The 27,563-nt window shown below is 35.5% G+C and overlaps 1 protein-coding gene across 1 annotated transcript in view; it reads left to right on the top strand.

The window, feature by feature from the left end:
• LOC142356325 (uncharacterized) overlaps window positions 1-27,563 on the top strand; it is a 62,743-nt gene that overhangs the window by 21,737 nt on the left and 13,443 nt on the right. Inside the window, exons 6-8 of the mRNA XM_075408260.1 lie at window positions 6,371-6,555; window positions 18,024-18,233; window positions 21,588-21,773. Of these exons, the coding sequence (XP_075264375.1) occupies window positions 6,371-6,555; window positions 18,024-18,233; window positions 21,588-21,773 (581 nt within the window). The remainder of the gene's footprint in view (window positions 1-6,370; window positions 6,556-18,023; window positions 18,234-21,587; window positions 21,774-27,563) is intronic.

Below are 27,563 nucleotides of genomic sequence, written 5' to 3'. Positions count from 1 at the left end.
AAGCGGAGCTGTATTGCGGTGCTCTGGGATTTTTGTTTCGTCGTCTGACTCCTTTTTTGTTTTACATTTGTTCATACCACAAAACTGAAAAAGTTAATTTTTCTGAATGTTTTCTGACTTCTTCCTCTCACTATTGGCATTTGCGTGTGAGGATAAAGTTTTTTTCTCTTTTTAACTGAAGTTTTTGGTCACTCGCATGACTAGATTTTGATCATACGTGACTTACCTCACTCAATAGAATGGTTTTGCACTTTAAAACTTAAGTTTAATTTGAATTAGCTTAAGGTCAAAAGAAATATGTGCAATAAAGATCACTAAGGAAAAGGCTTCTTTGAGATGACTTTTAACACGTTTTGTTATTCTTTTGACTAGATTTTTTTCACATAGCTTTTTGAGCAGTGTCGATAAATTTTCCAACTTATATCTGTCTCTCTCATTCGTGACACAGGTCTATTTTTTCGAAGCTATTTCGGTAATCTGCGGCCTTGTTGTATCATTGAATTCATCGCAGTTTCTTTAGAACGCCTAATGCTGCAAAAAAATTAGGCGTCGATTTATCTCAGTTTTGGTGCTATTAAACAGATTTTTAACCCAGAAATCGAGAGTTCAGAGTTTTCTCTATTTTTTTCAGTTAGTTTTAAAAACCATTCAAGTTTGTTAGCCGATTAGGGGCTCTATTCTTTATATGAACTGAATTTAATTAAAGAACGGTTTCATTTTTGATGTTCACTTTTTTATATGAGGCAATAATTGAATTTTTCTTTTTAATTGCTCTGTCGATCTGTCTATCTAATCTCTTTAGTTGTCTCAATTCATGGAAGGCCCCAAGCGTCTATCGCGGCTATTTTCCGGCAATCTGCCCGCTATGTTTTCTTTCGTTGACTTGGTAAAGGATCTGGTTATTATCATGCTTCCGATTGATAGCTTTTTCATGACGTTTCATCCTCAAAAGTGGAATAATCAGGTAAAGCCGGAAGAAGCCCTCGGAGAACTCGTCCGACCCCCACTCAACTCTCACCTCCCTTACCCCCCCTACGCATGTACCGCAAACCTCGTGCGCATGCTTGACCCCCACTTCGCTCAACCCCCCGCCCCATGCAACTGCTTTTACTTAAGGGTCGTGAAAGACATTAATTATAGCTGCGAAGCTGTAAGCTGAGCGTAGCTATATTGTGGTGCTCTTGTTACAATCCAAGAATTGGATTGTATTGGTGCTCTGTCTTTTTTTAATAGCCGCACAGCGATAGCTGGGGCTATTATTGGCCTTCTCTTGGTTTTTTTACGACTCGAAGAGGAGTATTGGTTTTCTTAAGGTTTTTTTTTTACCGGAAGTACTATTCGTTCAGACGATGTTTTGACCTAAAAGCGAAAGCGAGTAAAATTGCCGTGTGAACTAATTTTTTCTGAGCGAGAGAAGTTTTTTGATCATGCGCTGCGTTTAGTGAATGACTTTTTGACATTGAAAAGTAGTTTTTGACTGAATGGCACATATAGATAACCGTTTTTAGCCGTTTTTTCGTCTAAGTGGCCTAGTTTTTTTTTGCTTGTAATTTGGTTTTTTGTAGAAATAATTTTTAATCGATGCTATGTTGAAATGTAAACCCGGGAAATTGTTAGCACAGTATTTTGCATAGCCTGAAATTGCGTTTCAAATGCGAAATTGGCACATATTTCTTGATTTTTTAGTTAGTTTTTGGCTTTTTTTCTATTAATTTCTTCATTTTTGGATCTTTTAGCTGTTTTTTGTCAAAAATCAGTTAATATGGCAACTTCCCTTTGATAATTCATATACTCAATGCCTCTTTCTACCTCGATGTAATTTTGTTTCATAAAATTGTACATTTGCTAATCCGATTTTCGTAGTTTTTTGCAATTTTTTTTCAGTTTTTTGTTTGTATTTTGCTTTTAATTACTAGAAATAGTATTTTGGGGAAGATGAGGGACTTTAATTTCGTTTCAATAAAAATTCAATCATTTTTTGATGTTAAGTTTTTGAAAAAACAGATAAATTTTTTTCATAAATGCAGTCTTAAATATTTTTTGACCACTTTTTTGCAAAATGTTTCATTGTTTCATATGTCTGAATTCTGCTTTTTCTTGTTTTATTCTGTTCAGCAAGCTGGATTTTTGTCTCGAATGACTCGTTGTCTTTTCTATGTCTCGAATGCTGATCAATGAAATGTACTCGTTTTTCTTGATTTTTTTAAATTTGATTTTTAACTTTCAAAAATCAAGAATTGGTCTTTTTGTTACGGTGTTCCTAACATTGTGTCCATATTCTTCACATTCTCGTTTGTATCATTCTAGTTTTGTCCTGGCACCTACTTTGTTTTCGTTATATTGATTTTTTCAGTTGTAAAAAATTGAGTGAATTAAGCTTTTTCTTAGATCTTGGTTTCTTCGGTTTGCAATTGATTTAATTCAAAATAAGGCAGTACTGGGAGTTTGCTAGAAAGTCTTTTCTAACATTTCGACTTATTACTATTCATTGCAATTTTATTCCGGGCTGGGTATTGTTTTTAGACGATTGTTTGCCTTTGAATATTATTCTGTTGCTTTTGTTTTTCTATGATTAATTTAATTTTTGAATTAGTATGAAATCTTGTTGTCTAGCATATATACAACAAGGAAGAATCATGTTTTATTTTTGTCTTAATTGCCGTGATTAGAAATCTAATTGTAGTGGTTCTCTGATTCTTAAGTTTGAGCACTCTTTTTTGAATAATTTTGACTTTCCTGTCTTTTTTGAAAAGTTTTTATCTGCCGTTTGCTTTCGCGATCTTTTTGAGATTAGAATCATTAATTATCTGAGGGCAATTGATGGCCCTGTCAGCTTTGTCAGGCTATCAGTTTTTTGACCATCCTAAATATTTCAGACTTTTTTAACGTTACCAAACGTTTTCAATAAAATTTTGCTGCATTTTCTTTCTCTTGGTGACAGTGGTTTAAATTTCACCGATTATTAGATCAGACCCGCGGAGGTAATGAGTTAATGGTTTCATACAAAAGGTAATGGCTTCAGCTTTTTGTGAAGTTTTGGTGCTTCGAGTCGCTTCCGGAATTCTTCCGGCTATGTTTTTTAATTTCGTCGTCATGATTTTTGTTACGACCATATGACGTCATAGCCACTTTTTGTTCATTCGTTCATGCAATTTCAACTGAATTGCATGTGTGACGTCATTTTTTGCTCTTAGTGGAGCGAGTTTTTTTGTTCATGCGCGTGATTAAATTTTTGGTCACACTTGACTTACCTCACTCTCAAAAATGACTTCCTCACTTTGAAATTGACTTTTTTTACTTTAATTCAAAGAGATAAGGTCAAATGGGTGTGTGTCACCCTAAATGAAGGTTTTTTGAGATCAGTTAATAGAGGCAGCAATAAATTATACAGATTTTTAATCAAAATACAACACATCAGCCTTCAATGAAAAGACGAATTTTTTTGCTCTGTCTTTTTTACTGTTTTTTTTTAGACTGCCGATCTACGAATCTATTGCGGCTATTTTCTCGCAATCTCCCAGCTATGTTTTTTTATTTTTGTAAGATGTTTTCGTAACTTTTTTCATGACTTTGAGCTTTCAAACCGGGATAAGCTCAACGAGCATCAAGTTTCATTAGAGACCCTAGCTGCTGTTAGTAGTCCATCAAAAACATAGGGTGGCGAAGCTACTGGAAAGGCCAAAATTCAAGGTTAAAGGGTAATTTTTAGGAGTTTTTGAGACCAGAACGTTGCAATTTTTTGCATTTTTCGGCGTTTTTCGAAATTTTTTGTTGGACCAGTCTAAAATTGAGGTTTGTGAAAGTTGATAAAGCTCTATTGCAAGACGTTTTTACTTTTATGGCCATTTTAAGAGCTATCTGTTCTGTTACTTCAAACATAAACACGCAAATTTATACTAATATATACAATTTTTTTCAAGTTTTTTGAAAATTTTGATCATTTTTTAAAGTTTTTTAGCCCTTGCTGTCAGTAAACCTCATCCTGAGTCGAATAATAGGTTATTGCATAAATTTTAGTGGCAATAGAATGATTATCAACATTACAAATATTTGCAATTTTTTGATAAATTTTGCAATTTTTCAAGTTTTTGAAAATTTTTGTCATTTTTTTAGGTTTCTTGAATATTAATGGCCAAGGCGTCACCTCTAGGTTTTGATAATAGATTACTTCATAGTTACTAGTGGTAATGGGGAATGTGTATCGAGATTTTATTATTAAGATTTTAACGATTTTAAGCTATTTTAAAAAGAAATGCAAGTTTTTGTTATAGCTGCGAAGCTGTAAGCTGAGCGTAGCTATATTGCGGTGCTCTTGGTTTTTTTTTGTTTCGTCGTCTGACGCTCTTTTTTCGTTTTACATTTCTTCACACAGCAAAGCTGAAAAAGTCAATTTTTGTGAATGAATTCTTCCTCTCACTAACGGCATTTGCGCGCGTGACGTCATTTCTCACTCGCTTTAGCGAAAGTTTTTAGGTTATTTGCGTGTTTAGATTTTGATCATACGTGACTTACCTCACTCAATAAAATGACTTTTGCACTTTAAAGCTTAGGTTTAATTTGAATTTGTTAAAAGGGGATTTGGTTTTTGCATTAGGTCTTACTTCTTTGACTTTTTGGGTTTTGCATAATCTAATTTCCTCTTTAATTCACAATTCTAAGCAGCTAAACTCAAATAGCAGTAATTTACTTCACGTCCAATGAAAAGTGGACCGAAATCAGTTTTGTTTGAACTTGATTTATATTAGTGGTCTACAGTAAGTTCCAATAGCTTAATTAGCTACCCTTTAGTGGTGTTACCCCCATGGATGAAGCAGGTTGCATTATAAAATTGAATCGAGCTCCGACCTGACTTTCGACAATAATACTTTCGACGTGGTCGGTCATGTTCAAACAAAAACTTAACTAGCGGCATTGATGAATTGACTGCTGATCTCAATAGCTTTCAAACCGGGATAAGCTCAACGAGCATCAAGTTTCATTAGAGACCCTAGCTGCTGTTAGTAGTCCATCAAAAACATAGGGTGGCGAAGCTACTGGAAAGGCCAAAATTCAAGGTTAAAGGGTAATTTTTAGGAGTTTTTGAGACCAGAACGTTGCAATTTTTTGCATTTTTCGGCGTTTTTCGAAATTTTTTGTTGGACCAGTCTAAAATTGAGGTTTGTGAAAGTTGATAAAGCTCTATTGCAAGACGTTTTTACTTTTATGGCCATTTTAAGAGCTATCTGTTCTGTTACTTCAAACATAAACACGCAAATTTATACTAATATATACAATTTTTTTCAAGTTTTTTGAAAATTTTGATCATTTTTTAAAGTTTTTTAGCCCTTGCTGTCAGTAAACCTCATCCTGAGTCGAATAATAGGTTATTGCATAAATTTTAGTGGCAATAGAATGATTATCAACATTACAAATATTTGCAATTTTTTGATAAATTTTGCAATTTTTCAAGTTTTTGAAAATTTTTGTCATTTTTTTAGGTTTCTTGAATATTAATGGCCAAGGCGTCACCTCTAGGTTTTGATAATAGATTACTTCATAGTTACTAGTGGTAATGGGGAATGTGTATCGAGATTTTATTATTAAGATTTTAACGATTTTAAGCTATTTTAAAAAGAAATGCAAGTTTTTGTTATAGCTGCGAAGCTGTAAGCTGAGCGTAGCTATATTGCGGTGCTCTTGGTTTTTTTTTGTTTCGTCGTCTGACGCTCTTTTTTCGTTTTACGTTTCTTCACGCAGCAAAGCTGAAAAAGTCAATTTTTGTGAATGAATTCTTCCTCTCACTAACGGCATTTGCGCGCGTGACGTCATTTCTCACTCGCTTTAGCGAAAGTTTTTAGGTTATTTGCGTGTTTAGATTTTGATCATACGTGACTTACCTCACTCAATAAAATGACTTTTGCACTTTAAAGCTTAGGTTTAATTTGAATTTGTTAAAAGGGGATTTGGTTTTTGCATTAGGTCTTACTTCTTTGACTTTTTGGGTTTTGCATAATCTAATTTCCTCTTTAATTCACAATTCTAAGCAGCTAAACTCAAATAGCAGTAATTTACTTCACGTCCAATGAAAAGTGGACCGAAATCAGTTTTGTTTGAACTTGATTTATATTAGTGGTCTACAGTAAGTTCCAATAGCTTAATTAGCTACCCTTTAGTGGTGTTACCCCCATGGATGAAGCAGGTTGCATTATAAAATTGAATCGAGCTCCGACCTGACTTTCGACAATAATACTTTCGACGTGGTCGGTCATGTTCAAACAAAAACTTAACTAGCGGCATTGATGAATTGACTGCTGATCTCAAGAGCTGTTGAGGTGTAAATTACTGACTGCCTATATGAAATGTTTATAATTAGATATATTTTTTAAATTAGAGAGAACAGCTGCTGGAAGTAATTTGAGCTCCGCTGGCTCCACACCTTCACATCAGGGCAATCCCAGCAGAAAAACTTCGTCATCGGCTGTTGGAGGTGTAGCTGACGCCATTGACAGAGCCAATGCACGATCGTATAGACTTGGAAGTACGGGATCTTTGCCCAAAGTAATCGTCTCCAGCAAAGTTAGTGCCTCAGTTTAAGTTTTGAAATGGAATTCGAAATTGATTCTAAGTCATCTGACAGGTTGCTTGCGCCGAAGTGCTGGGTACTAGGCCCGAGGGATAAGTAACATCTCTGCTCTGGCATATTTTAAGAATAAGGGGGGAAAATGCATTAATCGAAAAATAGCGAGAACATGTGTAAAAAAATTCTGCGCTAAGAGCGAAATTTTTTTGATAATGTGCAGCTTTTTCAAAGCAGTTTTTCAGTTTAACATAGTTTTGTCAGTTAATTTTCGATTATATGAACAATTTTTTTGAACCGATTATGTGAACCATTAATTGCACGTTTGGAAGCCTTTTCGACCATATTAAGCACCTGTTATTTTTAATGCAATTTTGAGCTATTTTTTGTCATCTTGCAGCTGTAGACCTGATTTTTTTATTAATAGCCGCACAGCGATAGCTGGGGCTATTGTTGGCCTTCTCTTGGTTTTTACAATTCAAAGAATTTGAATTGTATTGGGCGCTGTTTTAAGATCTGTTCAAACATTTTCATGATTAATTGCTCTTGAACGAAGTTCATAGCAATTATTGTAAACGTGTGTGTCTTTTTTTATGCAATTTTTTCGCTTGTTAATTTTGCGCTTTTCTTCTAGCACATTCTTTGACTTCACAAGTGACTTTTTTACGCTTTCTTTCATCATTTTTGAGTGATCTCTATTGCTCTCACTCCGAAGTAAAGCTTGTTGCTAATATATAATCGGTTGAAGAAGAATAGCGAACTAAGTGACTCGTAGCGCAGTGGTTAGTGTGGGTGCCTGTGGATAGGGAGGTCAGTAGTTCGAATTCCGTTAGGGGCAAGGTTTTTTGCACCTATAAAGTAAAATTGATTTATGCTAAAGACTGAATTAAATTGCCTCGCCTGTCGTTCAAGAGCAGTTCTTCCGACATTTGTCGATTTATGTTTTTTGACGTCAAATTGGAGTAAAGATTTTGGTCACACCGAAAAAGGAAGTGGAGCGAAAAAGCGAGTGGTTTTGCGGCGTGAATTTTTTTTGCTCTAATTTCAAAGTAGAGAAAAAAAACGGTGTTCGAACAAAAATTTGTTTTCTCGCTAGTACTTTTTTTTGTTCACATGCGGCAATATCACTTTGATTTTTACTGTTTTTTTTAATTCTTTGGATCGGATTTTTTTCTAAATTGTTTTCCCAATCAATTCAGTTCATTCTAGGCCTAGTTTTTTGTTTGAACCAAATTTCCATTTCTCGCAGGCGGTTTTTTTGTTCACATTTGCATTTTGAGATTGATTTTCTTTTCTATTTTTTTGATCTAATGTTTTAGGAATGTTTTTTTTTCAATTCACTCATAGTCCGTTCTAGGTCTAGTTTTTTTAGTCAATGAAAATTCTTTGAATTGTATGTCAGGACTTGTCCTGCTATGTTTATTTCGCCGTCGAGATTGTTCTTACGAACATATGACGTCACAACCACTTAAAATCTGCTTTTTGTTTATTCGTTCAACTGAATTGCGTGCGTGACGTCTTTTTTCACTCTTATTGGGCGAGTTTTTTTCTTCATTTGCGTGATTAAGTTTTGTCACGCGTGACTTGCCTCGCTCTCAAAAATGACTTGAAGGAGTGAGCGCTTGTAACTCTAAGTGAAGGTTATTGGAGAGCAGCTAATAAAGACAGCAATAAGTTATACAGATTCATAATCAGAATATAACATCTCAGCGATTAATGAAAAATTTCTGTTTTCGTCTTTCTTTTACTATCTTTTTGAGATTGCAGATCTACGAAGCTTTTGCGGTTATTTTCTGGCAATCTGCCAGCTATGTTCTATCTTCGAAATTTTGCGTGTTTTGATTAAAATTGTATTGTTAGTATAAAAAAGCGATGTTTTGGTACTTCTTGTGACTTTTTTTTGTTCATTGGTGTTAATCCTGACGTGTTTGTGTAAAGAAAATTTAAATTAGTTTAGATTTTGAAACAACTTAATCAATTTTTGAAGTTTTTGCCTATCTCCTCTGTTTCTGACCGTTTTGCAGTAGTTTTTCTTGCTCAATTGTGCGTCTTCAGGTTCTTCTTTGGTGGTTTTAATTGTTTTAGTGCCGGTGTCATGGGTATGTGGTTCACTGAGGGAACCAACAATTTTTTAATGGTGTTTTTTGGCTGATCACTCTATATAACTTTTGTTTCGGTTTTTTCTGACGTTTTAGTCCTTTACTGAACCATAGATAACTGTATTGCCCATTTTGTTACAAATGTTTTTGCAGACTTGACTGTAAAAGGATTTTTTAAGGAAAAATCATATCCTGATTTTCTGTTATTCTTTGCTAATATTTTCAATTGCCCTTGAACGAAGTTGAAGCATTTATTGCAAACCTGTCTTTTTGTGTACAATTTTTACTTGCATTTCTTGAGTAACTTTTTCTCGCCTGACTTCAGATTTCTTTGAGTAATTTGAGTTGCGCGCATTCAGAGGTTAAGTCTGGTGATACAACAAAACCGATAATGAGAGCTTACTTTACATAGCCCGTGTAATGTCATGTCAAGAACTATTAACCAAGAGATCGTGGGTTTGAAGCCTTCCCTAGTCAGAAGTTTTGGCACCAAAAAAGTTTTTAGCCTTTGCCCCCTTCTAAAATTGTTCACTTCGGCAGCCGTTCGAGAGCAATTCGTCGCGCGTTAGTGGGTTTGTTTTTCCCCTCTTTTCACTTTGATTAGTATAAATAAACTGATTTTTAATTGCTCTCGAACGAAGCTTGAGATATGTATTGTAAAAGTGTCTTATGCAAATTTTCGCTTGAACGATTTGACTTTTTGAGAGACTTTTGCACCCTTGATTTTTTCGTTTTGCGTGATTGAAATTTCTTTCTCATTCACAATTCTAAATAACTGAACTCAAGTGGCGACAGTTCACTACTAAAAGTCCAATGAAAAGTGCGCCGAAATTAGTGGTTTCTTTCAATTTAATATTTAATAGTGACTATAGTGGTATATAATAACCTCTAATGACGTAATTTGTAGCCCACATAGTTATTTTAGTTACCCCACGCCCCCGATTTAAGCAGGCTTCAATGAGTTAGAGCTCCAACTAGTCGTTTGAGAGCAATTCTGCAGACCTTATTCGGTTATGTTTTTGTTTGGTTGGAAACTGGTTGAGGCCTAAGTGAATTTTACCTAGTCGGTTACGCTTTCTTCCGGTTGTGTTTTTTTACTTGGTCCTTTTTAGGCTTGTAGTTTTTCATCGCTCAGTGATTGTAAATAGCATTTGCGTAGCAAATCAGTCTTGAAAATTGTTTTCACAACATTTTTCTATAACTGATCTTTCAAAATCAAAGAAGCCTCGATTAAAAGTTTTTGATAGCCAGGGATAATTAAATTGCTTTTTGATTTCCATTTGTTTTTCTTTTGTCTATCTATTGTAGTTTTTTGAAACTATTATTAATAGCCACCCAACGGCAACCTCTCAACGGCTGTTATCTAAGCGATCTTTTTAAAAAGCAGAGAATTTAGATTGTTTTGTCTTTTTAAGAATTATTCACACATTTTCGTAATTTTTGAATCCATATTGAAGTGATAATTTTGTCACGTCGAAACTTGGAGAAGAAGCAATTTTTTTTCGGCGAGAAATTATTTCACTCTAATTGAGTGAGGGAACGGTGTTTGAACAAAAATTTGCTTTATCGCTAGTGGGTTTAAGTTGTGGTAATTTGACTTTAATTTTTGCTCTTTTTTTCTGTTTTTAATAGACGCACAGCATTATCTGGAGCTATTATCGGCCTTCTCCCCTTCTCCTGGTTTTTAAATTAGTCGTCAAGTTTTTAGTTACGACTATTTGACGTCACAATCACTTCAAATTTATTTTCTGTTCATTCGTTCATGCAATTTCAACCAAATTGCGTGCGTGACGTCATTTTTCGATCTTTGTGAAGTAAATTTTTTTTCTTTCGCACGATTAAATTTTTGGTCACACGTGACCTGACTCTCAAAAATGACCTTCTTCCTCTGAAATTGACTTTTTTACGTTAGTTCACAGAGATAGGGTCAACTGAGTGTATCACTCAAAATGAAAGTTATTTGAGAGCAGTTACTGGAAGCAGCAATAAATTAAACAGATTTTGAATCTAAATAACGTCTCGGCATTTATTAAATAAAGGTTTCTTTTGCTATCTTTTTGAGACTTCAGATCTACAAAGCTATTGCGGCTATTTTCTGGCAATCTGCCTGCTATGTTTAAGATTGGCAATATTTTCCTTAATGGTTTTCTCAATCCAGTTTTAGTCCATTTCAGGTCTCGTTTTTTTTTGTTTTTTCAATGATAGTTCCTGGTGAATTTTAGGCCAGATCTTGTCCTACAATGTTTTTTAGTTTTGTTCTACATAAGTAACTACTTATGTTTGAGTTCTACTTTCACTGTTTCAATTGAATGGAATATAGATTTCAAGTGGCAAATTTGCGCAATTGCTGTTATTGTCAAAAAGCAAGATAGAGCTTTCACATTCTGGAAAAAATATTAGGTAATCGTCAATTTCTCTCCATTTTTCCTCAACTGTTCCAATCTGAACGGCGGTCGGTGGGATCAGCGGCCGCTTTTTTCGAAATCTTCCGGGTATGTTGGTCTCTTTTTAATTCATTCATGTTTACTCTCATCAAATTCATTACTACTTTATGGAGTTAGGCATTTCCTTTTTTACCAACTTTGTTTGCTATTGGCGTCATTCATTTTATTATCAACATTAAGATTCGCGTGTTGTTAATATTTGGTGTGATATATTTCATAAACAATCGAAGTTAAGAGTACGAGTAGTTTCAATTAACTGATATTTATTCCTTATTTGTTTGCTGTCTTCTTAATAGCTGCGATAGCGCGCTATTATGGGCCTTTCCTCGTTTTTTAAATTTGTCGCCAAGGTTTTTATTACGACCGCGTACGACGTCACGATCACTTCAAGTCTGACTTTTGTTCAGTTATTGCTCTTGCAGGAAGTTTATAGCAATGATTGTAAACGTGTTAGTTTTTATGCAAGTTTTTCGCTTGAACGTTTGCGCTTTTCTTCTATAACATTCTTTGAATTCTGAAGTGACTTTTTGCGCTTTCGTTCTTCATTTTTGACTGATCTCTATTGCACTCACTACGAAGTAAAGCTTGTCGCTAAAATAAGGGCGATTCCAGCATAGCAAGAAGAAGGGCCTTATAGCCGAGTGGACAGTGCGTCTGGCCAGGGAGCGGGAGGTCAATGGTTCGAATCCCGTCTTAGTAAATTTTTTTTGCACCCTAGAAAAATATATCTAGGCTAAAGCACCTTAAATTGCCTCTCCAGTCGTTCAAGAGATATTCTTCCGAAATTAGTCGGTTTATGTTATATTCATGCAGTTTTGACTGAATTGATTGCAAGACGTCATTTTTCTTTTAGTCAAGCGAGTTTTTTCATTAACGAGATAATATTTTTGGCAAGAGAATTACCTCTCTCAAGAGAAAGTGTCAACTGAGTCTATGTGTGTCGCTATATTTGAGGTTTTTTGAATGCAGTTATTGGAAGCAGCAATAAGTTATCTATATTCTTAATCGAAATATAACAGCTCAGCAATTAATAAAAAGAAAATTAATCAGCAATTAATCTTCCGGCTGTAGGGCAGCTGTTTTTTTTCTAGTTGTTTCAATCCCCACGTCAATCAGTGCTTTCAGCGGTGGCTATTTATCGGCAATATGCTGGCTATGTTTTACTTTCCGACGCAAATTTGATGCTGCAATAGCGAGCTTTTATTTGCCTTTTATTAGCCTCTTATTGCCCTCTTATTACCACCATATGAAGTCACGCTCACTACTAATCTGCTTTTTGTTGATTCTTGCAATTTTTCTATTACATGCGTGTGTGGAGGGAGTTCGTGTGATACGCGTTTGATCACACGTGACCTACCTCACCTTCGAAAATGACACTCATCTTCACTCTCAAAAAAATAACTTTTACTTACTTTAATTGAACTATTGATTATATTGGATAATTGAATTTGTAAACCGTCTTCGTCTTTATTCTGAAACTAATCTGACTATTGAAAACAGTTATCGTCTTAATGACTCTCAGTTTGTTTGAGGTTTTGATGATTTTATTAAGATTTGAGATTTGACTCCTTTCCAGAAATCTTTCAACTTTGATCTTCTAGGAGTGCATTTCAATGTTTTGGAGTGTATTCGACAAAAAACGTTTTTTGGTTTTTCTCGTTCTGTGGTACCTGTTTTTACTGTTTTTGACTCATGTTTTTCTAGAATATAAATTAACTACCTCTCTATCTAAATGACTTTTAAAACTAAAAATTCGGTCTTTTAACGTTACTGAAAATCTTACTCTGAAAACACATAGGGGAGTCCTGTAAGCTGAGTGGAGCTATATTGTGGTGCTCTTGGTTTTCTCATTTCAAAGAATTTGAATTGTATTGGGGCGGTTTTTTTAGATCTGTTTTAACATTTTCATGATTTTTGAAGTCAATTGGAGTGGTGATTTTGGTCATGCCGAAGCAGGAAGTGGAGCGAAAAAGCAAGTGGTTTTGCGGAGTGAAATTATTTTTGCTCTAAAATTAGTGGAGTGAGAAAAAGGAGCTTGAACAAAAAGTTGCTTTCTTGCTAGTGGGTTTTTGTTTACACGCGACATTTGGACATTGATTTATTCTTTTTTAACAGCCCCCGTCAACGTCTCAACGGCCATTATTTAGGCGCTCTCCTTTTTTTTTAAATTCGCTTTTTCTTTAGACCACGTTTTTTGTTTTACCTTAGTCACGGTTCTTCACGTTTGACTTCTGACTGGCTTCACCCACTCTTTCCACTGAATGGATTTGAATTCTTTCAACAGGCATTGAATTACGTAATTTTGGTGAATACGCTCAAATTAAAATCAAAAGGAACGGGATAAAGGCCGATCATTAAGTCTTTTTGAATTAGGCTTTCAAGGTTCATTAAAGTGTTTGTTAGCTGACATTCGTATTAAGGTTGTTAGCGTTCTGTTTAGAAGCTGAATTAAGTATAGTTTTAGAATCTAATTGAAATTTAACGCCAAATTAGAACACTTTTTGACACTGAGCAAAAAAGAACACAAAAATAAGGCCAATTTGTTCCTTCTTTTTTCTTTTTCTGTCTCAATCCCGATGTGCATCAAGAGCGTCAACGGCGGCTATTTTCAGGAAATCCGGCTGTTTTTTAATCTGATTTTTTTAAATGGTCTTCCTAACCATTTAAAATCATAATCCACTCCAGGTATAGTTTTTGATTAGACAATGGAAACTGTTTGATTTGTATGTCAGGACTTGTCCTGCTATGTTTTGTTTCGTCGTCTGACGCTCTTGTTTCGTTTTCACATTTGTTCACGCAACAATGCTGAAAAAATCAAAATTTTCTGAATGAATTCTTCCTGTGACTAACGGCGTTTGCGCGCATGACGTCATTTCTCATTCTCTCTAGCAAAGGATTTGGATCATTTGCGTGATTAGATTTTGATCATACTTGACTTACCTCACTCATTAAAATGACTTTTGCACTTTAAAACTCAAGTTTATTTCGATTTAGTTTAAGGTCAAAGGAATTTATATTTATCTGTGTAAGAAGGGTCCGTAAGAAAACGGCTTCTCCGGAATATATTTCAACAATTTTTTTAATTTACCGTTGAATGTTTTCTACATCGCTTTCTGAGCGGCGCCGATAACTTTTTCAACTTATATGTTTAATAGCCGCCGTCAGTTTCTCAACGGCTATTATTTAGGCGCTCTCCGTCTTTTTAATTCGCTTTACTTTTGATCACCTTTTTCATTTTACGTAAGTCAGTATTTTCACGAAATGACTGTTGACTTACTTCACTCACTGTTTTAAGTGAATGGATTTTAAATTCTTTCACGCATTCAATTACGCAATGTGGTGAATACTGTCAAAGTCAAACGATCAAAATCAAAAGAGTTGGGATAAACCGATAAAGCCAGGTTATTAAGTCTTTGAGAGTTAGGTTAGCAAACTTACTTAGAGTGTTTGCTAGCTGACATTGGTATTAGGCTTTTTAGCTTACATCTTAGAAGATGAATTAAGTATAATTTTAGAATATAACTAAAACTGCACGCCAAATTAGAACACTTTTCGACACTAAAAAAACAGGAAAAAAATGTTCAACTTCTCTTCTTTTTATAGCTGCGAAGCTGATAAGCTGAGCGGTTCCATATTGCAGTGCTCTTGGTTTTTTGTTTCGTCTTCTGACGCTGTTTTTCGGTTTTTACAATTTTTCACACAGCAAAGCTGAAAAAATCAAGTTTTCTGAATGACTCCTTCCTTTAACTAACGGCACTTGCGCCCATGACGTCGTTTCTCATTCTTCCCCTAGCAAAAGTGTTAGATCATTTGCGTGATTAGATTTTGATCATACATGATTTACCTCACTCAATAAAATGACATCTGAACTTTAAAACTTAAATTTAATTTGATTTAGTTCAAGGTCAAAAGAAATTGTGTGCTGTAAAGGTCCCTAATAAAAAGTCTTCTGCCGAATGATTGTTAACAGGTTTTTTTTTTAAATTTGTAGCTGAATGCTTTTTAACTAGCTTTTCGAGAGGCGTCAATTTTTCAATTTAGATCTTAATATGTTTCTACCTTTATTATACGGCACCAAAGGTTATTCTTTCGCGGCTATTACGGCAATATGCCGGCTATTTTTTCTGTTTCAATCCTGATGTTCATCAAGCGCGTCGACGACAGCTATTTTCCGTTAATCTACCGGCTTTGTCACTATTATTATTCGGCACGCAAGTATCTCGCAACTATTGTGGCAATCTGACGGCTATGTGTTTTTGAGGAAAACTTTAAAACTGTTAAGATTGGAATTGTTAAGGTTTCATTAAACTCAATCAATTCATCAAATCCATCAACTCCGTCATATATATGTTTCTACTTATATTTGAAGGAGGCAAGTTTCTATGGAGTTATATTTGGCAGTCTGACGCCTATCTGGCTAAATTAAATATCCTCTTAATAAGCAGTGTATTTTGTTAGAAAATTGACGGTTGAGGTAATCTGTTACATTTTAACTGTTTTTTAGTAACCGATTTTTCGTCTGACTCATTTGGTTTTTCGACCATAAAAAACGGGATAAACAGGTAGCGCCCAGCGGGCATTAAGTTTCATTAGAGGCCCTCAGCCGCTTAGTTGAAGCTACCGGGAAGGCCATAGTTTAAGGGTAAAATGTTAGCACTGATTTTATTTATAGTTTGTGTTTGTTTTTGGATGGCGTTGTTCAGTTGATGGTCAGCTACAGTAGTTTTAAGCGTTTCATTCGTTTCATTGGATTGTATGTCAGGACTTGTCCTGCTATGTTTTTTTTTGTAAGATGTTTTCACACTTTTCAATAATTTAAGCTTTAAAAACGGGATGAACGGGAAAAGCTCAGCGGGCATCAAGTTTCATTACTCCTTGGCCACGTTAAGGAGTCCTTCAAGTTTTTGGAGTGGTGAAGCTACTGGGAAGGCCGTAGTTCAAAGTTAGAAGGTAATTTTTAGGAGTTGCTCAAACCTGCTTAAGTGTCATAAAAAGTTACTGGAAAATTTTTCGTGGCTACGGATTAGAGATCAACTTTTCAATATCACAAATTTTAGCGATTTTATGACAAAACTTGTTATATTTTTCAAGTTTGAAAATTTTTGTCATTTTTTAGGTTTTTCCAGCCTCAAGAGCCAAGGAAACTGCTATAGTGTTTAATAATAGGTTGTTGCATAGTTTCTAGATGTAATAGAATGTTTTTCTAAATTTAAATGTCCAGGGACTTCCACAGTTTGGTTGCAAGCTTTTGCATTGTTTCTAAAGTTAATTGAGTGGTTATCAATATTTTGATGACTCGAGTTTTAGCAATTTTTTTGATAAAATTAATTTTTTCTTCAGATTTTCGGAAAATTATTATCATGTTCCAAGTTTGTGGATATTTATGATTCAGTTAATCTCTTTACGGATACTCGATAGTCTCCTGGGACAATGAAATGGTTTTAAAGATAATATCATGAATTTTAGCAAGATTTTGCTATAATTTGTAGTTTTTGAAATTTTTGAACTTTGTACTTTTAACTATTGAGTTAACGATCCTTACTGGCCAACGAAACTGTTTTCGTCTTGCAGATGGGTTTTATGACAGAACTCCATAGGCAAAAAGTGGTTTTTAACTTTTTGTACTCCGAAATGTGGAAACTTTTTAAATTTTGCACTTTTCAGTTTTCTATGTAATTTAATTACTACGTCCAGATCTCTCTCCTAGCTCTCTTTCTGTCGGTTGGGATTGCTTTCCTTCTCTTTCTTGTTCACGTTTTATCCCCCACACACAAACTCTCTTTCTCGCTCTCTCTCTCTCTCTCTCTCTCTCTCTCTCTCTCTTCCTCTCTCTCTCTCTCTCTCTCTCTCTCTCTCTCTCTCTCTCTCTCTCTCTCTCTCTCTCTCTCTCTCTCTCTCTCTCTTGAACTCTTTTGTTAATGCCGCACATCAGCTGCTGTTATGTGGCGTGAATTCATCATCCATTAAACTGATTAACGCTGAGTTATTGTAGAAATGTTTTATCGTAAATGACTTTACTAGCACGTTTTAGGAAATCATTGTTAATTGCGCTCAAACCAAGTTTGTAGCAATTATATTAATCATGTCGGTCTTTTTTGTGCGTTTTTTGCTGGACCAATTTTTCGTCTGACCCATTAGACTTTTCGTCCTCAGAAACGGAATATACTTAGCGCCCAGCGGGCATTAAGTTTTATTAGAGTCTTTCTGCTCACTAATTTCCAATTATGCGATTAATAGAAACTGTTTTGGAGACTTATACTTATGGTGTATAGGGTGGTTCTTAGAAATTGATCGCCCACATCAGCCCCCCAATCCCCACCCCTGTACATCGGTCAGGCGGTAAGGGCCCCGTGCAACCGAAGATTCTTTCCCACCGTTGCCTCCCCCTCCCCCCCCCCCCCCTCCTTTGCGCTCACCTCCCGCCCCTTCAATTAAGCTAAAGCTAGCCTCACTAAACCGTGGCTAGCTACTGACGGAGACAACCGCTCACCGGTCGTTTGAGAGCAATTCTCGCGTCGTTAGTCGGTTATGTTTCAAATCTGAGAAATTGTCGAAAGTGAGATTTCGCTAATTTTAAAGTGCGACAAAAATAGCGCAACTGAGTGGAATGAAGATATAAAATGCGCAAAAAAAGGACATTGAGTAAGTGCTTTTAACGTGCGGTTCTATGCCTTAATACTAGTTAGTCTGATTAATTATACCCTCAATTCTCTAAAGCCTGGAATACTAAACTATGTGGTAAAAAATATATGGTGATTTTGCTGAATAATTTTTTTCCGAACACTATATTGTGTTTTATTTGGCTACCATGCTTTGGTACCCGCTATTTGAAGATCAGCAACTCACGTGAAGACCCCCACTCCGCTCATCTCTTTATATTTTGAGTTCAATTGTACGGATTTGTTAAGATAAAATCTATTTCAGGCCAGAAAGAACGGGCGATCAACTCTTTACGATTTGAGTCAAGCTGATGTTACTCGGTTGAACTCTCTATCCCTCCTTCAATTGACGTCTCTCTTCGACCAACACGACATTCCTTTCTCCATTCCTAAGAAGACTCCCAAGGTCTCTTCCAAACATGGACCTCTCATATTCGGGAGGTCGATCACTTCCTTGGTCGAGGAGGAAACGAAGGTTTGAGTGCTCTTAATTTTTTTCTCTTAATCAATCGCGTAGTGCTACAACTATTAGGAAAATATTCTGAAAAAGCAGCCCTCTGGTAGATGTAGATACGTCATAATCTAGTAATAAATCTGATTCTTTTGAGAATTTTGCTTAACATTACTGTGAGTCCGATCTTGTTCATCTAGCTACATCTTAAAATAATGTGTACGTCGATTTGGTCACTTGAGTAATCAATCTAGTTTCAACCACCAGAGCATGACTTCTCGATTGACGTGGATTTGCTTTGCACTTTTCGAGGAGTAGCATTTCCAAAGCGCTGGAGAGTGTTATTAATAACCGCCTTAGCTTCTCAGCCGGCAAAGAATTTGAATTGTATTGGGGCACTGTCTTTTTTTACAATTCAAAGAATTTTTACAATTCAAAGAATTTGAATTGTATTGGGGCGCTGTCTTTTTATTACGACTCGAAGAGGAGTATTGGAGAAATCCTTTTTAATCAATTTTATTGGAGTGAATTTTTAAGCAGGAAATGAAACACGTGAAAAGATTTGGAGCAATTTGTTGTTGAATAAAATGAAGAATGGAGCGAAAAGAGAGTGGTTTTTTGCTCATATCGCTGTTTTCTAGAGAGCGAGACATTGAGGTGTAGAAAGACTTCTGTAAGCGAGCGAAATTTTTTGTTCACGTGCGGCATTTTAAAGCAGTTTTTTTTTATTTTTTTGGTTAAGAGGTTTGGTTATGATTTTCTTTTAATTTTAGGCTGGTTTTGGTAGTGGTTTGAAGGTTTCTTGAAATTCATGAATTTTATGATATTTCGCAGGCTTTTCATGTATTTTGCTGATTTGTGGGCTAATTTGGCTATTTTGACGATTTTGTTTTACTGGCTCAAATGGGCATTGAAAAGACCCCTTCTACTTGAGCACATGTTAGATAACAAGTAGTTACAATTTTGTGGATCTCAGTCATTTTGTAGAGGAATATGACAAAAATGGCGAATATTGGAACTATTTTTCTACAATTTTTTCAGTTTTTCTTTTTTGTTTTTTAGACCTAAGTTTCTTAGCCTATTATGACTTGCCTATTGTTTTGCGAGCATCTGGATATCCTGTTCGCTGAAAAGAATTTTTCTTTGGATTCATATGCTTTTGTATTATTAAAAAATTTATTAACAATTTCCAGTTTTTCAGTGCAAGTTGTTGGCAAACGTTTTTTTTATTGTTCGGCTTCAAGTATTTTCAAAAATTCTCATAAGTGAGTTTAATGGGCACTAGTGGTTTTGTTGAAGTAATTCGGGCAGAGATTTTTATTTCGGGATCTCAATTTATGACAAAATTATCAGATTTTTTATAATTTTTTAGCGAATTTGATTTGATTTTTACTTTGTTTTATGGATTTCTTTCAAGATAATCATAATTTAGTGGAGATGCGTTTTGTCTGATGAGTAGTTGGATGGCGTTTAAATGGATGTCCACTTTAAGTGCTTTCCGGAATTTTTCCGGCTATGTTTTTTCTGTTCAAAGATCTGTTCACTCATTTTCGATTTTTGAAGTGAAATTGGAGTAGTGATTTAGGTCTCGCCGAAACAGGAAGTGTAGCGGAAAAGCGACTGGTTTTGCGGCGTGAATATTTTTCGCTTTAGTTTTAAAGTAGAGTTAGAAAACAGTGTTTGAACAAAAATTTGCTTTCTCGGTAGTTGTTTTTTTGTTCACATGCGGCGATTTCACTTTGATTTTTACTGTGTTTTTTTATTTTTTGGATAGGTTTTTCTAATAAGTTATCCCAATCCATTGATAGTTCATTCTAGGTCTAGTTTTTTGTTTGAACCTAATGTGCATTTCTCGCTATTTTCTTTGTTCACATGCGGCATTTTGACATTGATTATTTTGTTTTTTTTTTGTTTGATCTGATCTTTTTCAGAAATGGTTTTCCCCATTCACTCTAAGCCCGCTTTAGGTCTAGTTTTTTGTTTAGTCAATGAAAATTCTTTCAATTGTACGTCAGGACTTGTCCTGCTGTGTTTTTAAGATGTGTTGACACATTTTCGTGATTTTTGATGTGAAATTGGAGTTTTGATTTTGGTCACGCCGAAACAGGAAAAAGAGAGAAAAAGCGAGTGGTTTTGCGGCGTAAATTTTTTTGCTCTAATTTGAAAGTAGAGCGCGAAAACGGTGTTTGAACAAAATTTTGCTTTCTCGCTGGTGGATTTTGTTCACATGCAGCAATTTCACTTTGGTTTTTACTGTTTTTTTCAATTTTTTTGGATAGGATTTTTTTTGTTTTGTTGGAATAAAATTTACATTTCTCGCTGGTGGTTTTTTGTTCTCTCCTGTGGCATTTTCAAATGGATTGTTTTTTGTTATTTTTTGACCTGATTTTTTAGAAATGTTTCCGTTCTATGTCAAGTTTTTTGTTTAGTCAATGAAACTCTTTTGAGTTGTACGTCAGGACTTGTCCTGCTATGTTTTTTTTACTTCGTCGGATAAAAAATTTTCGCTTTATCTCATTTTGCCGTCTTTTCGACATTTTGCGTGAAATCTTTTTGATTTCTCTTGGCTAATTTCACTCTTCTCTCATTCAGCTAAAAGTGTTTTTGGACAGCAGTTGCTCAGCAAAGCAATTCAAATGGAACAGAGTCAGTATAAAAAAAACCGAAATCAGAAATAGAAACGGGTTAAAGCCCGATTTTAGATGCCCGTTACTCGAACTTTGTTCTTAGTTACCATCTCTGGTATTATTTTTTAGCCCATGTGTGGTCTCACTACGAAACAGGAGCATGTTAGCTCCAAAATGACATCAAAATAGTTTGCACTCTAAAATTGTTTGTACAAAAATCATTTTTCAATAGTTTTTTTTCGCTTCTTTCAATCACAATCTTGGTTATGGGAATCAACGGCGGCTATTTTACGGCAATCTGCCGGGTATTTTTAATTAGGATTTGATGTTATGCACCCCTGTTAGAAAGAACGTGCCATTACATAGTCAATCATTATGTAAAAAATATGTATGGCAAATGCGTCGAGGGACGGGGTCACCGACTAAGCGGGGGGGGGGGGGGGGGGCTCTCGAAGTGCATTCAGCCTATGATAACGCTTTTGATCCACTGAGGAAAGTTACTTTCGAAGTTTCTATTTATTTGGTTGCACAATTTATTTCTCAATAAATATATTTCCAGAAAGAAAATTTTTCCGATTTGCATTATCGTCATTACTTTTTTTCAGGTTTTTGGGAAGAAACAAAACTTCATATTATGGCGGATAATCATGAAAGAGTTTAATCAACAGCGCTAACAACCTTCGATGGGGGTTTTAATCAATTTATAGCCTCACGTCTTATGGCTTCAGTTTTGCATGCATTTCTTGTTTAGATGAATCATAATCAGGGGCAATACGTAATGTGTCCTCGATTTATTCTGGAGCTGCTCAGACATCTGTTACGTAACTCACTGGAGGAAGATGGAATCCTGCGTAAGAATGGTAATCTGGGAAGAGTGAGAGCATACCGGCATGATATTGACCAGACATTCAACCAAAAAGCATTCGACTGGAACATTGTAAGTTCATTATAGACTCGGTTAATTGCGCCGGTTAGTCAGTCGTTTTAAGTACCGCTCATAAACAAGGAATAACTCTAATGACTTAAATGTAAGGTCGAAATAATAATGGTGACATGCGCAGTCTCGTTATAGTACTATCCAGAAGTCCATCGTTTCTATATTGGCTAATTAATAGCCGCACAGCCATAGCTGGGGCTATTATTGGCCTTCTCTTGGTCTTTTACAATTCAAAGAATTTGAATTGTATTGGGGCGCTGTCTTTTAAGATCTGTTCACACATTTTCATGATTTTTGAAGTCAAATTGGAGTAGTGATTTTGGTCACGCCGACGCCGAAACAGGAAATGGAGCGAAAAAGCGAGTGCTTTTGCGGCGTGAATTTTTTTCGCTCTAATTTTAAAGTAGAGTGAGAAAACGGTGTTTGAACAAAAATTCGGTTTCTCGGTAGTGGTTTTTTGTGCACATGCGGCAATTTCACTCTGATTTTTACTGTTTTTTCGATTTTTTGGATCGGATTTTTTTTTCTTAATGGTTTTTCCAATCCATTCACAGCTCATTCTAGGCCTAGTTTTTTGTTTGAACACATGCGGCATTTTGACATTGATTTTCTGTTTATTTTCTTATTTTTGATCTGATTGCTTTTAAAATCGTTTTTAATGCACTCATAGTCCATTCTAGGTCTAGTTTGTCTGTTTATTCGATGAAAATTCTTTGAATTTTTAAGTCAGGACTGCTATGTTTTTTATTTCGTCGTTCGCGATTTTTGTTACGACCATATGACGTCACAACCACTTCAAATCTGCTTTTTGTTCATTCGGTTATGCATTTTCAACTGAAGTGCGTGTGTGACGTCATTTTTCGCTCGTAGTGGAGCGAGTTTTTTTTGTTCATTCGCGTGATTAAATTTTTGGTCACACCTGACTTACCTCACTCTCAAAAATGACTTGATCACTTTGAAATTGACTTTTGTTTACATTAATTCAAAGAGATAGGTCAAATGGGTGTGTGTCACTCTAAATGAAGGTTATTTGAGATCAGCTAATAGAGGCAGCAATAACTTATACAGATTTTTAATCAAAACATAAATCAGCCTTCAATGAAGAGACGATTTTTTGCGGCTATTTTCTGGCAATCTGCCAGCTATGTGATTTTAAATGTTGTATGCCACTCGTTTAATTTTTTTCAAACAAAGTGCTTTTTACAAGCCGATGATGAGTAATGATTTTACAGGTTTTGTAGGTAAAACAAATTTTTCACGACTTGAACTTCGAAGGCCTTCTTTTCGAACATTGATATTCAATGTTTTGGAGCTCATTTTGATGACGCTTTGTTTTAATAGCCGCACAGCGATAGCTGGGGCTATTATTGGCCTTCTCTTTGTTTTTTTTTTGTTTCGTCGTCATGATTTTTGTTACGACCATATGACGTCACAGCCACTTTTTGTTCATTCGTTCATGCAATTTCAATTGAATTGCATGCGTGACGTCATTTTTCGCTCTTAGTGGAGCGAGTTGTTTTGTTCATTCACGTGATTAAATTTTTGGTCACACTTGACTTACCTCACTCTCAAAAATGACTTCCTCACTTTGAAATTGACTTTTATTTAGTTTAATTCAAAGAGATAGGGTCAAATGGGTGTGTCACTCTAAATGAAGGTTATTTGAGATCAGCTAATAGAGGCAGCAATAACTTATACAGATTTTTAATCAAAATATAACAGATCAGCCTTCAATGAAAAGACAAATTTTTTTGGTCTGTCTTTTTTACTGTTTTTTAGACTGCCGATCTACGAATCTATTGCGGCTATTTTCTGGCAATCTGCCAGCTATGTTTTCTATAGGACACAAATTAGTAACCGCTGGTATTATTCAAAATGAGAAGGAGTTGTTACCCCCTTAACCAGTTGCTTTGAGGACCTCGATCAACTCCCCACCCCCCCCCCCCCCCCACCCGGGCACTCCGTCTTACAATAAGCCACCCCACCCAGTCAGGCGTCTACCTGCATCCTTGCTTTTCGTTCTCACAAACCTGAAAATCTGTTAAAGCCGAAGTGCCTTCATTTGCGGAGCAGTTCGTTTAGGGCTCTGTCAGTCCCAAAATATACGCGAAACTTCCGAACATGCATTACTCCCCTCCCCTTGCACATTGTCCACCCGTAACTCAACGCGCTCGCCGCTCCATTCCCCGTGAGCTTCCCGCCCGCTGCGCTCACCCACTTTTAAATCCGTCACTGAGACATTAGTATTAGGCTTAATCTCCTCTAATATACAGGCTGAATTAACCATATTTAATGAATCCAATGAATCTGTGGATGAAATTGTAACACGTCTTGACACTTAAGAACAAATTAGGTTATCAATTTTTCTAATCAATAGCTGCAAAAAGATAGCTGGGGCTATTGTTGGCTTTCTCGGTTTTTTATTTGGTCGTCAAGATTTTTCCTCCGACCATGTGTCGTCTACTATCAGTGCTTGTTCATTCCTTCATGCAATTATGGGTGAATTGCGTGCCTTACGTCATTTCGCGTACATCGTGCAGCGATTTTCATTCGCGCGATTAAGTTCTTGGTCACACGTGGCATACATCTCTCAAAAATAACTTCTTGCTCTCACAATGACTTCTTTTATAGCTGCGAAGCTGTAAGCTAAGCGGAGCTATTTTGCAGTGCTCTTGCTTTTTTTGTTTCGTCGTCTGACGCTCTTTTTCGTTTCAAATTTGTTCACACAGCAAAGCTGTAAAAGTCAATTTTTCTGAATGACTTCTTCCTCTCACTATCAGCGTTTGCGCGTAACGTCATTTCTCATTCTCTCTCTCTAGCAAATGTTTTATGTTCATTTGCGTGAATTAGATTTTGATCATAACATACGTTATTAGATTTTGATCATAATTACCTCACTCAATAAAAATGACTTTTACGCTTTAAAACCTAAGTTTAATTTGAATTAGTTTAAGGTCAGAGGAAGTCATATGAGCAGTAAAGGTCCCTAATAATAGGTCCCTTCTGTGGAATGAATTTTAACGGGCTTTATTAATTTATCGCTGAATGTTTTTTACCTAGCTTTTTGAGCGGCGTCGATTTTTTTTTCAGTTTAGATCTGTATCTGTTTCTATTCCTATTATACGGCACGCAAGTCTAGTCTTTTGCAGCTATTCCGGCAATCTGCCGGCTATGTTCTTTACTTTGATATAAGAGATAAGGTCAACCGCGAGTGTGTTAGTAAATTTCATAACTTTTCGAGGAAAGAGGCCTAAACAATTTTTGCCACGCGAGTAGAAATTCATGTTTACTTGAGGCTTTTTGAAATCATTTTTTGAATTTTAACTATAATTGCCTCTTTAATTCTCTCTAAGTTGTTTTCCCCGATTTTTTCATCAGAATTGTACATGTGGGAGTGGCAGAAATTTTAAAGGGTATTATAGACTGTTAGGTGGAATTGAGCTCATTTCATCATTCTGCTCTTCAATCATATTTTAGCGGTTTTATGTTCTTCAATTCGCCACCATCTACGGGGACCTCTTTAAGTTGCAGTTAGTTTTTTGGTGGCTCTTGGCTATTTTTGATTAGATTGGTAGCAGCAATATTTTGCTTGTCATAGAAATTTAATTAAATTGAGTCAAGCTTTTCCTGACATCGCATTGTTTCAGCCACATGGCTCAAGATAACGTAGTGAAGTTAAATTTTGAATGATAAGGAAGTTGCCTGCGAGTTGGTTCCGGTTTCTTCCGGCTATGTTTTTGTCGTCTTAGATTTTTGCTACGGCCTTTTGACCTCTCGCTCACTTCAAAACAGCGCCTATGTTCATTCATTCCTGTAGTCTTTTGAGTAAATTTTTCGCGTGACTTGGTTTTTTACCCTTATTGGTGCAAATTGTTTTGTTCAATCAATTGAATAGTTTTTTGGTCACACAGGAGTTCCCCAGTCTAATAATGATTTTCCCTCTCAATTTGTGTTTGCTGACTTTAATTGAAAGATTTGAGGTCAGTTGAGTTTATCTTTATATAATTGAACTTTATTTGAGGGTATTTTCACATAGCTTTTTCAGGCTTTTTCAGTTCAGTGAGAATTATAATTAGAGTGATGATTTTAATCACGCTAGAGTAGTAAAGGGAGCAAAAGATCGAGTGTGGTTGAAGCGTGATTTTTGCAAAGGATTTTATAGCGGAGTGCAAAATTGATTTTTGAACAACTTTTAAGCTTTTGATTTTTTTTCAACGTTGCGGCAGTTTGATTTAATTTCAGTGTTTCTTCTCTAAAGTGCTATTAATATGATACATTTGTGTTCTAACTGTGCCTATTCGCAATTACTTAAATTCATCAATGGGCAACTAATGCTTTTTATTACTTTGACACTATTGAAAAGAAATCTATTTTAAAACTATTTTTAATAGCCGCGAAGCGATAGCTGAGGCTATTATTGGTTTTCTCTTGGTTTTTTATTTATTTCGTCGTCAAGATTTTTGTTGACCATATGATGTCACAACCACTTCAAATCTGCTTTTTGTTCAGTCGTTCATGCAATTTCAACTGAATTGCGTGTGTGACGTCATTTTTCGCTCTTAGTGGAGCTAGTTTTTTGTTCATTCGCGTTATTAAATTTTTGGTCACACGTGACTTACCTCACTCTTAAAAATGACTTCCTCGCTCTTAAATTGACTTTTCTTTGCTTTAATTCAAAGAGAGAAGGTCAAATGAGTGCTTGTCACTCTATTTGAAGGTTATTTAAGAGCAGTAAATAGAAACAGCAATAAGTTATACATATTCTTAATCAAAATTTAACATCTCAGGCCTTTATGAAAAGAATAAGTTTATTTTTTGGTCTGTCTTTTTTACCTTCTTTTTGTGACTACAGATCTATGAAGCTATTGCGGCTGTTTTCTGGCAATTTGCCAGCTATGTTAAAAATTTAGTGATTAATGGGTTTTGCCGGTTTTTGTGATTATTTCCATCTTATCACTTCATGTTACGAGTTCATGGCTATTATTATGAGTTCCGCTATTATTTGTTCTACGTTTTGTTGTCTTACCATTTATTGTCATTAGGGACAGGTCTCATAAGTTGCTCTTAGTGAAGTGATTTTTTAAATCAATTTACTTGCTTCAGTTTATTGTTTCGCAATAATTGTTTACCCGAAATATTATATAATTTTTTAGTTCGTGAGTTTGTTATGTTAGTAGAGGCCCTCATCTTCGCAGCCGGCTCTTATAGCGCTCTTATTTCGTTTTTTTCAAAAATTTGTTTCGCCTTACCTCACTTCGCAGACGGCTATTATAGCGCTCTTATTGCGTTTTTTCAAAAAATTTCGCTTTATTTCATTTTGTCGCTTTTTCGGCATTTTCTCTCGGCTAGTTACACTCTTCTCTCATTCTGCTCAAAGTAATTGTAATCAGCAGTTACTCAACAAAGCAATTCAAAATAAACATACTTAGAATAAAAAAAAACGAAATTATAAATAGAACCGGGATAAATCCATAAAGACCAATTTTAGATGCTGTTTCCTTGAAATTTGTTCTGATAAGTATTATTTATAATCTCCGATGCTTATTGGTATTGATACTGGCCACTGTATCCTCTCGCTAAAAAACAAGAGTATGCTCAACTACCAAATGACATAAAAATAGTTTGCACTTTAAAATGTTTTTTACAATAATCAATTTTCACTATTTTCTATTCTTTCAATCCCAATCGTGGTTATAGGAATCAATGTCGGCTATTTTCCGCAATATGTCGGGTATGCTTCGTTTTTGTCATATGTCTTCGTCTCTTTAATTACTGGTCTCATCTGGTGCT

The sequence above is a fragment of the Convolutriloba macropyga genome, chromosome 2 (assembly GCF_964194025.1).
Source record: "Convolutriloba macropyga chromosome 2, txConMacr16.3, whole genome shotgun sequence".
NCBI classification, from domain to species: domain Eukaryota; kingdom Metazoa; phylum Xenacoelomorpha; order Acoela; family Convolutidae; genus Convolutriloba; species Convolutriloba macropyga.
This window is presented reverse-complemented; position numbering and strand designations above follow the sequence as displayed.